Source organism: Oncorhynchus tshawytscha, linkage group LG15 (genome assembly GCF_018296145.1).
Source record: "Oncorhynchus tshawytscha isolate Ot180627B linkage group LG15, Otsh_v2.0, whole genome shotgun sequence".
Classification (NCBI taxonomy): Eukaryota; Metazoa; Chordata; class Actinopteri; order Salmoniformes; family Salmonidae; genus Oncorhynchus; species Oncorhynchus tshawytscha.
The window spans coordinates 37,217,852-37,235,351 of NC_056443.1; the positions used below are offsets into that span (position 1 = coordinate 37,217,852).

Genomic DNA, 17,500 nt, shown 5'->3' on the forward strand with positions numbered 1-17,500 from the left:
GGTAGGTAGCCTGATCAGGTAGGTAGCCTGATTAGGTAGGTAGCCTGATTAGGTAGGTAGCCTGATCAGGGAGGTAGCCTGATCAGGTAGCCTGATTAGGGAGGTAGCCTGATCAAGTAGCCTGATTAGGGAGGTAGCCTGATCAAGTAGCCTGATTAGGTAGGTAGCCTGATCAAGTAGCCTGATCAGGTAGCCTGATTAGGTAGGTAGCCTGATCAAGTAGCCTGATCAGGTAGTCTGATTTAGAGATGTGTCCATTATTAGAGACATTGTTCTTCTCTCTGTGTGTGTGTGTGTGTGTGTGTGTGTGTGTGTGTGTGTGTGTGTGTGTGTGTGTGTGTGTGTGTGTGTGTGTGTGTGTGTGTTCCTAGGTGTTGCTTGCGTTTGCCAACGGTCTGAATCAGCTTTACTTCTACTACGAGACCAAGGCCTCAGACGAACCCAACAACTGCAAGGGCATCCGCTGTGAGAAACAGAATAACGCTTTCTCAACGTAAGACACACACTCTCTCTCTCTCTCTATATATATATATGTGGGTATGTTTATGTATGTATATATGTTTATATACACCGCTCAAAAAAATAAAGGGAACACTTAAACAACACAATGTAACTCCAAGTCAATCACACTTCTGTGAAATCAAACCATCCACTTAGGAAGCAACACTGATTGACAATAGATTTCACATGCTGTTGTGCAAATGGAATAGACAACAGGTGGAAATTATAGGCATTTAGCAAGACACTCCCAATAAAGGAGTGGTTCTGCAGGTGGGGACCACAGACCACTTCTCAGTTCCTATGCTTCCTGGCTGATGTTTTGGTCACTTTTGAATGCTGGTGGTGCTTTCACTCTAGTGGTAGCATGAGACGGAGTCTACAACCCACACAAGTGGCTCAGGTAGTGCAGCTCATCCAGGATGGCACATCAATGCGAGCTGTGGCAAGAAGGTTTGCTGTGTCTGTCAGCGTACTGTCCAGAGCATGGAGGCGCTACCAGGAGACAGGCCAGTACATCAGGAGACGTGGAGGAGGCCGTAGGAGGGCAACAACCCAGCAGCAGGACCGCTACCTCCGCCTTTGTGCAAGGAGGAGCAGGAGGAGCACTGCCAGAGCCCTGCAAAATGACCTCCAGCAGGCCACAAATGCGCATGGTCTGCTCAAACGGTCTGAAACAGACTCCATGAGGGTGGTATGAGGGCCCGACGTCCACAGATGGGGGTTGTGCTTACAGCCCAACACCATGCAGGATGTTTGGCATTTGCCAGAGAACACCAAGATTGGCAAATTCGCCACTGGCGCCCTGTGCTCTTCACAGATTAAAGCAGGTTCACACTGAGCACATGTGACAGACGTGACAGAGTCTGGAGACGCCGTGGAGAACGTTCTGCTGCCTGCAATATCCTCCAGCATGACCGGTTTGGCGGTGGGTCAGTCATGGTGTGGGGTGGCATTTCTTTGGGGGGCCGCACAGCCCTCCATGTGCTCGCCAGAGGTAGCCTGACTGCCATTAGGTACCGAGATGAGATCCTCAGACCCCTCAGACCCCTTGTGAGACCATATGCTGGTGCGGTTGGCCCTGGGTTCCTCCTAATGCAAGACAATGCTAGACCTCATGTGGCTGGAGTGTGTCAGCTGTTCCTGCAAGAGGAAGGTATTGATACTATGGACTGGCCCGCCCGTTCCCCAGACCTGAATCCAATTGAGCACATCTGGGACGTCATGTCTCGCTCCATCCACCAATGCCACCTCCTCTCTCCCTCTCTCTCTCTCTCTCTCTTCCCCTCAATTCAATTCAAGGGGCTTTATTGGCATGGAAAACATATGTTAATATTGTCAAAGCAAGTGAAATAGATAATAAACTAAATGAAATAAACAATAAAAATGAACAGTAAACACTACACTCACAGAAGTTCCAAAAGAATAAAGACTACAAATGTCATATTATGTCTATATACAGTGTTGTAACGATGTGCAAATAGTTAAAGTACAAAAGGGAAAATAAATCATCATTAATATGGGTTGTATTTACAATGGTGTTTGTTCTTCACTGGTTGCCCTTTTCTTGTGGCAACAGGTCACAAATCTTACTGCTGTGATGGCCCACTGTGGTATTTCACCCAGTAGATATGGGAGTTTATTAAAATCGGGTTTGTTTTCTAATTCTTTGTGGATCTGTGTAATCTGAGGGAAATTTGTGTCTCTAATATACATTGGGAAGGAGGTTAGGAAGTCCAGCTCAGTTTCCACCTCATTTTGTGGGCAGTGAGCACATAGCCTGTCTTCTCTTGAGAGCCATGTCTGCCTATGGCGGCCTTTCTCAATAGCAAGGCTGTGCTCACTGAGTCTGTACATAGTCAAAGCTTTCCTTAAGTTTGGGTCAGTCACAGTGGTCAGGTATTCTGCCACTGTGTACTCTCTGTTTAGGGCCAAATAGCATTCTAGTTTGCTCTGTTTTTTTGTTAATTATTTCCAATGTGTCAAGTAATTATCTTTTTGTTTTCTCATGATTTGGTTGGGTCTAATTGTGCTGCTGTCCTGAGGCTCTGTGGGGTCTGTTTGTGTTTGTGAACAGAGCCCCAGGACCAGCTTGCTTAGGGGACTCTTCTCCAGGTTCATTTATCTGTAGGTGATGGCTTTGTTATGGAAGGTTTGGGAATCGCTTCCTTTTAGGTGGTTATAGAATTTAACGGCTCTTTTCTGGATTTTGATAATTAGCGGGTATCAGCCTAATTCTGCTCTGCATGCATAATTTGGTGATTTACCTTGTACACAGAGGATATTTTTGCAGAATTCAGTTTCAGTTTGGTGTTTGTCCCATTTTGTGAGTTCTTTGTTGGTGAGCGGACCCCAGACCTCACAACCATAAATGGCAATGGGTTCTATAACTGATTTTAGGTAGATCCTAACTGGGATGTCGAATTTTATATTATTTTTGGTGGCGTAGAAGGCCCCTTCTTGCCTTGTCTCTCAGATCGTTCACAGTTTTATGGAAGTTACCTGTGGCGCTGATGTTTAGGCCAAGGTATGTATAGTTTTTTGTGTGCTCTAGAGCAATAGTGTCTAGATGGAATTTGTATTTTTGGTCCTGGCGACTGGACCTTTTTTGGAACACCATTATTTTGGTCTTACTGAGATTTACTGTCAGGGCCCAGGTCTGTCAGGGCCCAGGTCTGTCAGGGCCCAGGTCTGTCAGGGCCCAGGTCTGTCAGGGCCCAGGTCTGACGGTAGCTGACAGTTAATTAACATAAACACATTTAGAATCTCCTGGCTTCCACACACACACCACTGATAATTAACAGACCTTTGGAACATCTACGTTTTAAAAAGTCAAAAGTCTACTAAATCCATGTAATACAGTCTACACCTTCACAATAAATCCATAATTTATTTTAGACAGGTCTAAAGAAACATGATGTGAAGAAAATGTGGTCTATTTTCAGAAGAACAGAATACTCTGAGTTGTCCTTATGTTAGGGTCCTGATCTGGCTATGGCATATGGTTGAGTGCTACACTAGTTCATTAGGCAGACAAGACTTGCTTCGAATTTTGTGGCATTATATTATATTTTTTTGTAGTATGAATAGTAAAATTGAACATAGCTGAATAAAATATAAATTATATTTTCTCCAAGAGATTTGAGGGAGGGCGCACATGCGGCTATTCTGTGTTGAGAGGTCAACAAAGAAACATCCTAAATGCTTAATTTAGACTCATTAACATAACTTTAGTTGTGATACAAACATATGTTTAGAGTTTTTATACATTCTAAGGCTGTATGATCAGACTCTAACGATGACTTGAAAAAAGTTGCATGAAAGGCATGAGCTCTGCTTCGTTCAGGCTGTACACACTTCATCAGTCTCTCATTCACAATTTGACAAGCACTTGATAATGATTCAAATACCCCGGCTGCATCCCCTTTGTGTGGCCATGAAAGAAATCCCTGCCTTTTGTGATCAGTGTGCTCTTGGGCTGAATATTATAATTAGAATCCCCTTCTCCCGGCTGCGTGCTGAAGCACCTCTCACTCACATGGCTCTCTGTCATGTGATCCGGTCTTACATGTTCAACTACACTTGCATCAGTGGAGGCTGGTGACCTGAGAAATTGAGGAGGATGGGAGACCCACGGTATAGGCGTGGATCACAAGAGGACGACAAAGGGTTTTTCAAAATCGTCAAAGAGCAATGATTTTAACCTAAAGCATTTAATAAAGACATTTATAGTACAATAATATGGGGAATGGGAATGAGAAGGCTACTTACACAGTGTTGGGAAGGGATCACAGCAGTGATTGAATGAGGGTATGAAGCATGAGGTGTTCAGAGGCTTGACTTCAGTGCAGGACAGGAGTTGACTGGGAAGACAAGAAACCGTATCACTAGACAGTTAGACAAAAGACCTAAGAATGAGTTAGTCCAAGCAAGGTGTATAATACTGATGTGTAATAACGTGTTTGTGTTTGTTATTGACTCTACATACAGTAATGAGAGAACATTGATAGGGGTCCTCACAGTGCTTGGAGGGGAAACATTCAACGTGCCAGTAGATGAGCGGACACATGAGACGTGGCTTCAGTTCATGTCAGGAGAGAGTTGACAATGGTAGTGGAGTGGTCATCACCTCTTAATCAGGGAACAGGAGGGGACTTAGCTGTAAGCTATACAAATAGCAGATACATTCCATTACAGCTGCACCATCGTAGGTTTGAACAACGAGTTTTTCCATGAAGTTAAACTCAGACATCTCAAAATTCACAAGGTCAAACACAGTCTGCGCATCTCACCTACTTGACAAATCAAAGTAGCCCAAGAAACGTTCTTGAATAAAGCCCTGGTCATCCACAGTTGATAACTGATAACTGCAAGCAGACTGGTGGCACCGTAGGTCCCAGAGTGGTCAGACTGGTGGCAGGTCCCAGAGTGGTCAGACTGGTGGCACCATAGGTCCCAGAGTGGTCAGACTGGTGGCACCGTCTGTCCCAGAGTGGTCAGACTGGTGGCAGGTCCCAGAGTGGTCAGACTGGTGGCACCGTAGGTCCCAGAGTGGTCAGACTTGTGGCAGGTCCCAGAGTGGTCAGACTGGTGGCACCGTAGGTCCCAGAGTGGTCAGACTGGTGGCACCACAGGTCCCAGAGTGGTCAGACTGGTGGCACCGTAGGTCCCAGAGCGGTCAGACTGGTGGCAGGTCCCAGAGTGGTCAGACTGGTGGCACCATAGGTCCCAGAGTGGTCAGACTGGTGGCAGGTCCCAGAGTGGTCAGACTGGAGGCACCACAGGTCCCAGAGTGGTCAGACTGGTGGCACTATAGGTCCCAGAGTGGTCAGACTGGTGACAGGTCCCAGAGCGATCAGACTGGTGGCAGGTCCCAGAGTGGTCAGACTGGTGGCACCATAGGTCCCAGAGAGGTCAGACTGGTGGCAGGTCCCAGAGTGGTCAGACTGGTGGCACCATAGGTCCCAGAGTGGTCAGACTCGTGGCACCATAGGTCCCAGAGTGGTCAGACTGGTGGCAGGTCCCAGAGTGGTCAGACTGGAGGCACCATAGGTCCCAGAGTGGTCAGACTGGTGGCAGGTCCCAGAGTGGTCAGACTGGAGGCACCACAGGTCCCAGAGTGGTCAGACTGGTGGCACTATAGGTCCCAGAGTGGTCAGACTGGTGACAGGTCCCAGAGCGATCAGACTGGTGGCAGGTCCCAGAGTGGTCAGACTGGTGGCACCATAGGTCCCAGAGAGGTCAGACTGGTGGCACCACAGGTCCCAGAGTGGTCAGACTGGTGGCACCATAGGTCCCAGAGTTGTCAGACTGGTGGCAGGTCCCAGAGTGGTCAGACTGGTGGCACCATAGGTCCCAGAGAGGTCAGACTGGTGGCACCATAGGTCCCAGAGAGGTCAGACTGGTGGCACCATAGGTCCCAGAGTGGTCAGACTGGTGACACCATAGGTCCCAGAGTGGTCAGACTGGTGTCAGGTCCCAGAGAGGGGAGACTGGTGGCAAAATAGATCCCAGAGTTGTCAGACTGGTGGCAGGTCCCAGAGTGGTCAGACTGTTGGCACCGTAGGTCCCAGAGCGGTCAGACTGGTGGCAGGTCCCAGAGTAGTCAGACTGGTGGCACCATAGGTCCCAGAGTGGTCAGACTGGAGGCACCACAGGTCCCAGAGTGGTCAGACTGGTGGCACTATAGGTCCCAGAGTGGTCAGACTGGAGGCACCATAGGTCCCAGAGCGATCAGACTGGTGGCAGGTCCCAGAGTGGTCAGACTGGTGACACCATAGGTCCCAGAGTGGTCAGACTGGTGACACCATAGGTCCCAGAGTGGTCAGACTGGTGTCAGGTCCCAGAGAGGGGAGACTGGTGGCAAAATAGATCCCAGAGTTGTCAGACTGGTGGCAGGTCCCAGAGTGGTCAGACTGTTGGCACCGTAGGTCCCAGAGCGGTCAGACTGGTGGCAGGTCCCAGAGTAGTCAGACTGGTGGCACCATAGGTCCCAGAGTGGTCAGACTGGAGGCACCACAGGTCCCAGAGTGGTCAGACTGGTGGCACTATAGGTCCCAGAGTGGTCAGACTGGAGGCACCATAGGTCCCAGAGCGATCAGACTGGTGGCAGGTCCCAGAGTGGTCAGACTGGTGGCACCATAGGTCCCAGAGTGGTCAGACTGGTGGCAGGTCCCAGAGTGGTCAGACTGGTGACAGGTCCCAGAGTGGTCAGACTGGTGACACCATAGGTCCCAGAGTGGCCAGACTGGTGGCAGGTCCCAGAGTGGTCAGACTGGTGGCACCATAGGTAATCGATCATTTCAATAAGCATTTTTCCACGGCTGGCCATGCTTTCAACCTGGCTATCCCAACCCCGGTCAACATCTCAGCACCCCCTTCAGCAACTTGCCCAACCCCCCTCCCTGCTTCTCCTTCACCCAAATCCAGTCAGCTGATTATCTGAAAGAACTGCAAAATCTGGATCCCTACAAATCAGCTGGGATAGAAAATCTGGACCCTCTTTTTCCAAAATTATCTGCTGAAATTGTTGCAACCCCTGTTACTAGCCTGTTCAACCTCTCTTTTATATCGTCTGTGATCCCCAAAGATTGGAAAGCTGCCGCGGTCATCCCCCTCTTCAAATGGGGAGACACTCTAGACCCAAACTGTTACAGACTTAAATCCATCCTGCCCTGCCTATCTGAAATCTTTGAAAGCCAAGTTAATAAACAGATCACCGACCATTTAGAATCCCACCGTACCTTCTCTGCTGTGCCATCCGGTTTCCGAGGTGGTCATGGGTGCACCTCAGCCACGCTCAAGGTCCTAAACGATATAACTGCCATTGATAAATGACGGTACTGTGCATCCGTCTTCATCGACCTGGCCAAGGCTTTCGACACGGTCAATCCCCGCATTCTTATCAGCAGACTTAATAGCCTTGGCTTCTCAAATGACTGCCTCGCCTGGTTCACCAACTACTTCTCAGAGAGTATTTTACACCATTTTAAAGATAGAAATCTTGTTAATCCAGCCAGTGTCTGATTTCAAAAAGGCTTTATAACGAAAGCAAACCAAACAATTATGTTAGGTCAGAGCCAAGTCACAGAAAAACACAGCCATTTTTCCAGCCAAAGAGAGGAGTCACAAAAAGCAGAAAGAGATAAAAATGAATCCGTAACCTTTGATGATCTTCATCAGATGACACTCATATGACTTCATGTTACACAATACATAAACAGTGGGGAGAACAAGTGCCGATTTTGCAGGTTTTCCTACTTACAAAGCATGTAGAGGTCTGTAATTTTTTTATCATAGGTACACTTCAACTGTGAGAGACAGAATCTAAAACAAAAATCCAGAAAATCACATTGTATGATTTTTAAGTAATTAATTTGCATACTTGTTCTCCCCACTGTATATATATATGATATATATATGTGTGTGTACATGTATGTATATTTATATATATGTGGGTATGTGTATGTATATATATACTGTATATAAATATATATATATATATGTATATATATGCTCTCTCCCTATCTCTCTCTCTCCCTCTCCAGGTAGTCTTGTCTATTTTTGGCCTGATCAGTCTCTCATCTCTCTCTTTCTCTCTCTCCCTCTAACTCTTTCTCTCCCTCCCTCTCTCTCTCCCTCTCTTCCTCTCTCCTTCTCCAGGCTATTTGAGACTCTCCAGTCTCTGTTCTGGTCCGTCTTTGGCCTGTTAAACCTGTACGTGACTAACGTTAAAGCTCGTCATGAGTTCACTGAGTTTGTGGGGGCCACCATGTTCGGAACCTACAACGTCATTTCTCTGGTGGTTCTGCTCAACATGTTGATCGCCATGATGAACAACTCCTACCAACTCATCGCTGTGAGTAGTACTACCGTTAATATATATATATTGATTGATTGATTGATTGATTGACTGATTAATAGCCATCAGGAACAACTATCAACTCATAGCTGTAAGTAGTGCTGCTATTAAACATCTTACAATTCTCCATTGAAGTTTATTATCTCAGTGCTGATGAGTTCCATTGTATCATCTCAGTGAGTTCCATTATATTATCTCAGTGCTGATGAGTTCCATTGTATTATCTCAGTGAGTTTCATTGTATTATCTCAGTGCTGATGAGTAACCATTGTATTATCTCAGTGCTGATGAGTTCCATTGTATTATCTCAGTGCTGATGAGTTCCATTATATTATCTCAGTGCTGATGAGTTCCATTATATTATCTCAGTGCTGATGAGTTCCATTGTATAATCTCAGTGAGTTCCATTGTATTATCTCAGTGAGTTCCATTGTATTATCTCAGTGAGTTCCATTGTATTATCTCAGTGAGTTCCATTGTATTATCTCAGTGCTGATGAGTTCCATTATATTATCTCAGTATCAAAGTATCCTTTACAAACTAAAGCCATTGATTGACTGATTGACCAAATCATTTATTCTCCTCCCTCTCTCCCACTTCTCCCCCTCATCCCCACCTCTCTCTTCCACATCTCCCCCTCATCCCCCTCCCTCTCTCCCCTCATCCCCCTCATCTCCCCCTCTCTCTCCTACTTCTCCCCTCATCCCCTTCTCTCTCTCCCTCATCTCCCCCTCGTCCCCCTCTCTCTCTCCTACTTCTCCCCCTCATCCCCCTCTCTGTCTCCTACATCTCCCCCTCATCCCCTTCTCTCTCTCATACTTCTCCCCTCATCCCCCTCTCTCTCTCCCACATCTCCCCCTCTCTCTCCTACTTCTCCCCCTCATCCCCTCTCTCTCTCCTACTTCTCCCCTCATCTCTCTCTCTCTCTCCCACATCTCCCCCTCATCTCCCTCTCTCTCTCCTACTTCTCCCCCTTATCCCCCTCTCTCTCTCCTACATCTCCCCCTCATCTCCCCTCTCTCTCCTACTTCTCCCCTCATCCCCTTCTCTCTCTCCCTCATCTCCCCCTCGTCCCCCTCTCTCTCTCCTACTTCTCCCCCTCATCCCCCTCTCTCTCTCCCACATCTTCCCCTCATCCCCCTCTTGCTCTCCCACTTCTCCCCCTCATCCCCCTCTCTCTCTCCTACTTCTCCCCTCATCCCCTCTCTCTCCTCCAGGACCATGCAGATATAGAGTGGAAGTTTGCCCGGACCAAGTTATGGATGAGTTATTTTGACGAGGGTGGTACTCTGCCCCCTCCCTTCAACATCGTTCCCAGTCCTAAGTCAGTGTGGTACCTCTGTCTGTGGGTTCACCATCGACTCTGTAGGAGAGGAGCGGCCCCTGCTGACAACACAGACAAACACCACAACCTACGAACGTTCCCGGTAAGAAGATACAAACACAAACACATAAATGCATGCATGCAACACACACACACACACACACACACAAACACACACACAGAGGATGCCATGCCCGAGGGGGCACAACCAATCACTTTAGAGCCCTAATAATACAAGGTAGATAGGTCCTACTACTGTTCTGAAATGTAGCCGTACTCTGGTAGCCGTACACTGGTAGCCGTACACTGGTAGCCATACACTGGTAGCCGTACTCTGGTAGCCGTACTCTGGTAGCCATACACTGGTAGCCGTACACTGGTATCACTGGTACACTGGTAGCCATACACTGTTAGCCGTACACTGGTAGCCGTACACTGGTAGCCGTACTCTGGTAGCAGTACACTGGTAGCCGTACACTGGTAGCCGTACACTGGTAGCCGTACTCTGGTAGACATACACTGGTAGCCATACACTGGTAGCCATACACTGGTAGCCGTACTCTGGTAGACATACACTGGTAGCCATACACTGGTAGCCATACACTGGTAGCCGTACTCTGGTAGACATACACTGGTAGCAGTACACTGGTAGCAGTACTCTGGTAGACATACTCTGGTAGCAGTACACTGGTAGCCATACACTGGTAGCCGTACACTGGTAGCAGTACACTGGTAGCAGTACTCTGGTAGCCGTACACTGGTAGCCGTACACTGGTAGCCGTACACTGGTAGCCGTACTCTGGTAGACATACACTGGTGGCCATACACTGGTAGCCGTACACTGGTAGCCGTACACTGGTAGCCGTACACTGGTAGCCGTACACTGGTAGCCGTACTCTGGTAGACATACACTGGTAGCCATACACTGGTAGCCGTACACTGGTAGCAGTACACTGGTAGCAGTACTCTGGTAGCCGTACACTGGTAGCCGTACACTGGTAGCCGTACACTGGTAGCCGTACACTGGTAACGCAAGATGTACTCATTAAAACAGCACACACTGTAACTCTCAATTCAGAACCATGGACAGAAGGCTACAGCCAGTCAATGCAACTATGGGTTCAGAACCATGGACAAGCTACAGACAGTCAACTTAACTATCGATTCAGAACCATGGACAGGCTACAGACAGTCAACTTAACTATCGGTTCAGAACCATGGACAGGCTACAGCCAGTCAACTTAACTATCGATTCAGAACCATGGACAGGCTACAGACAGTCAACTTAACTATCGATTCAGAATCATGGACAGGCTACAGCCAGTCAACTTAACTATCGATTCAGAACTATGGACAGATGGCTACAGCCAGTCAACGCAATGAAAGGATAACGTTGGATGCTCTGTCAATTTCAGCACCATCAGAGAGACAGCCTGGACAACAGGAGCAACACGCCACGGCTCACCTCAGAGCACAACCAATCGGCTACATTGGTCATTGTCAGTATACCCATCAAATAACACAGAGCTGTATATCTATCAATAGCAATCCAACCCTCAAAAGCAAGTAGCCTAATGAAGGTCAGGGCAGGACAGTACCCCCCCCCCAAAGGTGCGGACTCCCGGCCGCACACCTAAGCCTATATGGGAGGGTCTGGGTGGGCATAACTCCGAGGTGGCGGTTCTGCCCCAGGACGTGGACCCCGCTCCACTTCTGACTCGTCACACTTACTTAATGTCGCTGGAGCGGGAACCCTCACCGCCGACCACAGCCTAGCCTAGACCCCGGACTAGAGGATGCCACTGGACTGATGGTCGAATCTGGAGTGAGTGGCGACTCTGGATTGGAGGGAGACTCTGGCGGATCCAGACTGGAGGGAGACTCTGGCGGATCCGGACTGGAGGGAGACTCTGGCGGATCGGGACTGGAGGGAGACTCTGGCGGATCCGGACTGGAGGGAGACTCTGAAGGATCCGGACTGGAGGGAGACTCTGAAGGATCCGGACTGGAGGGAGACTCTGGCGGATCCGGACTGGACGGAGACTCTGAAGGATCCGGAGTCTGGTTCATTCTTGGGAGCAATTTCCAAACGCCTGAAGTTACCACGTTCATATGTACAAACAATAGTACGCAAGTATAAACACGATGGGACCACGCAGGCGTCATACGGCTCAGGAAGGAGACGCGTTCTGTCTCTTAGAAATGAACGTACTTTGGTGTGAAAAATGCAAATCAATCCCAGAACAACAGCAAAGGACCTTGTGAAGATGCTGGAGGAAGCAGGTACAAAAGTATCTATATCCACAGTAAAACGAGTCCTATATTGCTATAACCTGAAAGGCCGCTCAGGAAGGAAGAAGCCACTGCTCCAAAACCGCCATAAAAAAGCCAGACTGAGGTTTGCATCTGCACATGGGGACAAAGATCGTACTTTTTGGAGAAATGTCCTCTGGTTTGTTGAAACAAAAATAGAACTGTTTGGCCATAATGACCATCATTATGGCAAAAAAAGGGGGACGCTTACAAGCCGAAGAACACCATCCCAACCTTGAAGCACGGGGGAGGCAGCATCATGTTGTGGGGGTGCTTTGCTGCAGGAGGGACTGGTGCACTTCACAAAATAGATGGTTTCATGAGGTAGGAACATTATGTGGATATATTGAAGCAACATCTCAAGACATCAGTCAGGAAGTTAAAGCTTAGTCGCAAATGGGTCTTCCAAATGGACAATGACCCCAAGCAAACTTCCAAAGTTGTGGCAAAATGGCTTAAGGACAACAAAGTCAAGGTATTGGAGTGGCCATCAACAAACCCTGACCTCAATCCTATCGAACATTTGTGGGCTGAACTGAAAAAGTGTGTGCGAGCAAGGAGGCCTACAAACCTGACTCAGTTACTCCAGCTCTGTCAGGAGGAATGGGCCAAAATTCACCTATCTTATTGTGGGAAGCTTGTGGAAGGCTACCCAAAATGTTTGACCCAAGTTAAACAATTTAACGGCAATGCTACCAAATACTAATTGATTGTATGTAAACTTCTGACCCACTGGGAATGTGATGAAAGAAATAAAATCTTAAATAAATAATTCTCTCTACTATTATTCTGACATTTCACATTCTTAAAATAAAGTGGTGATCCTAACTGACCTCAGACAGGGAATTTTTACTAGGATTAAATGTCAGAAATTGTGAAAAACTGAGTTTAAATGTATTTGGCTAAGGTGTATGTAAACTTCTGACTTCAACTGTATATATGCAAATACACATTTCATTTCTTCACCTGGCCTGATTTCCAGTCCTGGGCTGAGTTCCAAACTGACTCTTATTCCCTATATACACTGACCAGGGCCCATGGGACTCTGTAGTGCAATAAGCAGGGAAGAGGACTGTAGTGCACTACGTAGGGAAGAGGGGTGATTTGGGACACACACAAATGTGGGCTGAATTATATAACACCAAGAATCCATCTGATGCTGCTGATATGAGTGGGCGAAGTGTGTCTGTGTGTTTGTGTGTGTCTCTGTGTGTGTCTCTGTCTGTCTGTCTGCCTGCGTGTGTGTGTGTGTGTGTGTGTGTGTGTGTGTGTGTGTGTGTGTGTGTGTGTGTGTGTGTATGTGTGTGTATGTGTGTGTATGTGTGTGTGTGTGTGTGTGTGTGTGTGTGTGTGTGTGTGTGTGTGTGTGTGTGTGTGTGTGTGTGTGTGTGTGTGTGTGTGTGTGTGTGTGTGTGTGTGTGTGTGTGTGTGTGTGTGTGTGTGTGTGTGTGTTGTGTGTGTGTGTGTTGGTACATAATGTGCTTTACCAGTATATAATTTATTTTCAGGAGCATCATGCAGACAGCCTGATACAGAACCAGCATTATCAGGTATTTCTCTTTCGGGGTGTTTTCACACTTGGTCCCTTTCAGACAATTTTTGTTACAAATGAAATTGTGAACATTCCAAAAGGAAGTCAAACATCTCAAAAGGTGGTCGGAGTTCGGGTCGATTGAATTACACGGTCTGGTTCTTTTTAGGACAATGTGAACACACAGCTCCCTACTGTTTCCCCTGACATAACCCCTCCCACTAGACATAACCCCTCCCACTAGACATAACCCCTCCCACTAGACTACTGACATAACCCCTCCCACTAGACTACTGACATAACCCCTCCCACTAGACTACTGACGTAACCCCTCCCACTAGACTACTGACATAACCCCTCCCACCAGACTACTGACGTAACCCCTCCCACTAGACTACTGACATAACACCTCCCACTAGACTACTGACGTAACCCCTCCCACTAGACTACTGCCATAACACCTCACACTAGACTACTGACATAACCCCTCCCACTAGACTACTGACATAACCCCTCCCACTTAAAGGGGCAGAAGCCTGAATCACAACATAGGGTCCACAATCTATTCTAGCTCTTAAAGGGGCTGAACCCTGAATCACAACATAGGGTCCACAACCTTTCCTACCTCTTAAAGGGGCAAAAGCCTACCTTGGGTGTACAATTTTCAATGACAGCATTATTTAATTAATCTGTGTGTGTACATGTCAGTCTCCTATGAATTCATAAAATGTTATTTTCTTTTTTTTAAAGTGTCGGACAGGGGTGTCCATGGTGACAGTGTTGTGGTTAACAGGAAGTAATGTCATTGTTAACAGGAAGTGATCCGTAGCCTGGTGAAGAGGTACGTGGCGGCCATGATACGCAGTTCCAAGACGGACGAGGGACTGACTGAGGAGAACTTTAAGGTGTGTGTGGAAGGAGGACGTTTTGCCAATTAGATTGACATCGACCGTAGTTTTTTTGAAGACTATATGTAATATCTATCTGTCTCCACCTCTCTCCCTCCCTCTCTCTCATCCCTCTCTCTCATCTCTCTCTCTCTCTCTCTCTCTCTCTCTCTCTCTCTCTCTCTCTCTCTCCCTCTCTCTCATCCCTCTCTCTCCCTCTCTCTCATCCCTCTCCCTCCCTCTCTCTCATCCCTCTCTCCATCCCTCTCTCTCTCCCTCTCCCTCATCCCTCTCTCCATCCCTCTCTCTCATCCCTCTCTCCATCCCTCTCTCTCTATCCCTCTCTCTCATCCCTCTCTCCATCCCTCTCTCTCATCCCTCTCTCATCCCTCTCTCTCTCCCTCTCCCTCATCCCTCTCTCCATCCCTCTCTCTCTATCCCTCTCTCTCATCCCTCTCTCTCTCCCTCTCCCTCATCCCTCTCTCCATCCCTCTCTCTCTATCCCTCTCTCTCATCCCTCTCTCCATCCCTCTCTCTCATCCCTCTCTCCATCCCTCTCTCTCATCCCTCTCTCCATCCTTCTCTCTCATCCCTCACTCCATCCCTCTCTCCCTCCCTCTCTCTCTCCCTCTCTCTCATCCCTCTCTCTCCCTCTCTCTCATCCCTCTCCCTCCCTCTCTCTCATCCCTCTCTCCATCCCTCTCTCTCTCCCTCTCCCTCATCCCTCTCTCCATCCCTCTCTCTCATCCCTCTCTCCATCCCTCTCTCTCTATCCCTCTCTCTCATCCCTCTCTCCATCCCTCTCTCTCATCCCTCTCTCATCCCCTCTCTCTCCCTCTCCCTCATCCCTCTCTCCATCCCTCTCTCTCTATCCCTCTCTCTCTCCCTCTCCCTCATCCCTCTCTCCATCCCTCTCTCTCTCTATCCCTCTCTCTCATCCCTCTCTCTCTCTCCCTCTCCCTCATCCCTCTCTCCATCCCTCTCTCTCTATCCCTCTCTCTCATCCCTCTCTCCATCCCTCTCTCTCATCCCTCTCTCCATCCCTCTCTCTCATCCCTCTCTCCATCCTTCTCACTCCATCCCTCTCTCCATCCCTCTCTCCATCCCTCTCTCTCTATCCCTCTCTCCATCCCTCTCTCTCTGTCCCTCTCTCTCATCCCTCTCTCTCCATCCCTCTCTCTATCCCTCTCTCCCCATCTCTCTCTCCATCTCTCTCTCCATCCCTCTCTCTATCCCTCTCTCTCATCCATCTCTCTCTCCAACCCTCTCTCGCCATCCCTCTCTCTCTATCCCTCTCTCCATCTCTCTCTATCCCTCTCTCTCCATCTCTCTCTATCCCTCTCTCTATCCATCTCTCTCTATCCCTCTCTCTCAATCTCTCTCTCTCTATCCCTCTCTCGCTATCCCTCCCTCTCCATCTCTCTCTATCCCTCTCTCCATCCCTCTCTCTCCATCCGTCTCTCTATCCCTCTCTCCATCCCTCTCTCTCCATCCCTCTCTCTATCCCTCTCTCCATCCCTCTCTCTCATCCCTCTCTCCATCCCTCTCTCTCTCCCTCTCTCTCATCCCTCCCTCTCCATCTCTCTCCATCCCTCTCTCTCCATCCCTCTCTCTCATCCCTCTCTCCATCCCTCTCTCTCTCCCTCTCTCTCATCCCTCCCTCTCCATCTCTCCATCCCTCTCTCTCCATCCCTCTCTCTCTCCCTCTCTCTCATCCCTCCCTCTCCATCTCTCTCCATCCCTCTCTCTCAATCCCTCTCTCTCATCCCTCTCTCCATCCCTCTCTCTCTCCCTCTCTCTCATCCTCCCTCTCCATCTCTCTCCATCCCTCTCTCTCATCCCTCTCTCTCCATCTCTCTCCATCCCTCTCTCTCCATCCCTCTCTCTCCATCCCTCTCTCTCCATCTCTCTCCATCCCTCTCTCTCCATCCCTCTCTCTCCATCCCTCTCTCTCCATCTCTCTCCATCCCTCCCTCTCCATCTCTCTCCATCCCTCTCTCTCCATCCCTCTCTCTCATCCCTCTCTCCATCCCTCTCTCTCTCCCTCTCTCTCATCCCTCCCTCTCCATCTCTCTCCATCCCTCTCTCTCCATCCCTCTCTCTCCATCTCTCTATCCCCCTCCTTTCCTCTCGTCTCTAGGAGTTGAAGCAGAACATCTCCAGTTTCCGTTATGAGGCTTTAGATCTCCTTGGTAACCGTCGGCCTCCCAGACGCCACTACTCCTCCAGCAGCAACGCCACACTGAGAGACGAGGGAGGAACCAGTGATGAGGGGGGGCCCGACTCTAACTTTGACCCCAATGATCCTTCTCTGGGGTCGCAGGAGGTGGGAGGAGCCAAGAGGTCAATGGGCATGAACTTTCTGACCCCGACAGGAAGCATGGAGAAGAAGAAACCTAAATATGGCGTCTCCTCTTTGGTCCGCAGTATTTCAGGAATGGAGGTGGTTTCTGTAACGAAGATGGAGGGAGAGGAGGAGGAAGAGGAAGAGGAGGAGGGATGGGGGGAGGAGGGAGAGGAGGAGGTGGATGAAGAGAAGGAGGAGGAAGGATGGGGGGAGGAGGAAGAGATGGAGGGTAAACCAAAGAGCAACGGGGTGAGGAGAGAAGCCGTCCCTTCCTCTTCTTCTATCTTCCCTTCGTTCCCTTCCTCCTCTTCCTCCTCCACCTCCTCATCCTTCGCTCGCATGGAGAGTCGTCTCCAGCGGTTGTCGGTGGCGACGTCCAATAAGACGCCAGACTACTTTAAACGCCTCGGCTTCCTGTTCTCACGCAAAGCCCCGCTCCTTCCCCTCTCCGTCAGCCAATCCCCTCTCTCCGTCACCATCTCAGACGGCTTGCTCCACCCCCTGAGAGGTCGAGGGTCGTATGACCTCAGTTTAGTTAGTCACTTGAGCCGCAGCGAGACGCAGCTTAACCAGGCAGGACATACTAAGCCAGTCGGAGCCACTCCTAATTCCTCCAGACGAGCAAATGAGACGGACTCTCTCCTCCCCTTGCCCCTCCCACCTCCCTGCCCCTGCCAATCCCTGCACTGTGCTTCCAATATGGCAGACTCTAAATTCCACCATCTGGACTCCAGCGAGA

General features: G+C 48.9%; 1 protein-coding gene across 1 annotated transcript in view; it reads left to right on the forward strand.

Moving 5' to 3' along the window:
• LOC112239624 (short transient receptor potential channel 5-like) overlaps window positions 1–17,500 on the forward strand; it is a 110,405-nt gene that overhangs the window by 92,166 nt on the left and 739 nt on the right. Inside the window, exons 13-18 of the mRNA XM_042298507.1 lie at window positions 372–493; window positions 8,161–8,356; window positions 9,577–9,786; window positions 13,505–13,546; window positions 14,343–14,432; window positions 16,555–17,500. The exon at window positions 16,555–17,500 is cut by the window's right edge and continues 739 nt beyond it. Coding sequence (XP_042154441.1) covers window positions 372–493; window positions 8,161–8,356; window positions 9,577–9,786; window positions 13,505–13,546; window positions 14,343–14,432; window positions 16,555–17,500 — 1,606 coding nt within the window. The remainder of the gene's footprint in view (window positions 1–371; window positions 494–8,160; window positions 8,357–9,576; window positions 9,787–13,504; window positions 13,547–14,342; window positions 14,433–16,554) is intronic.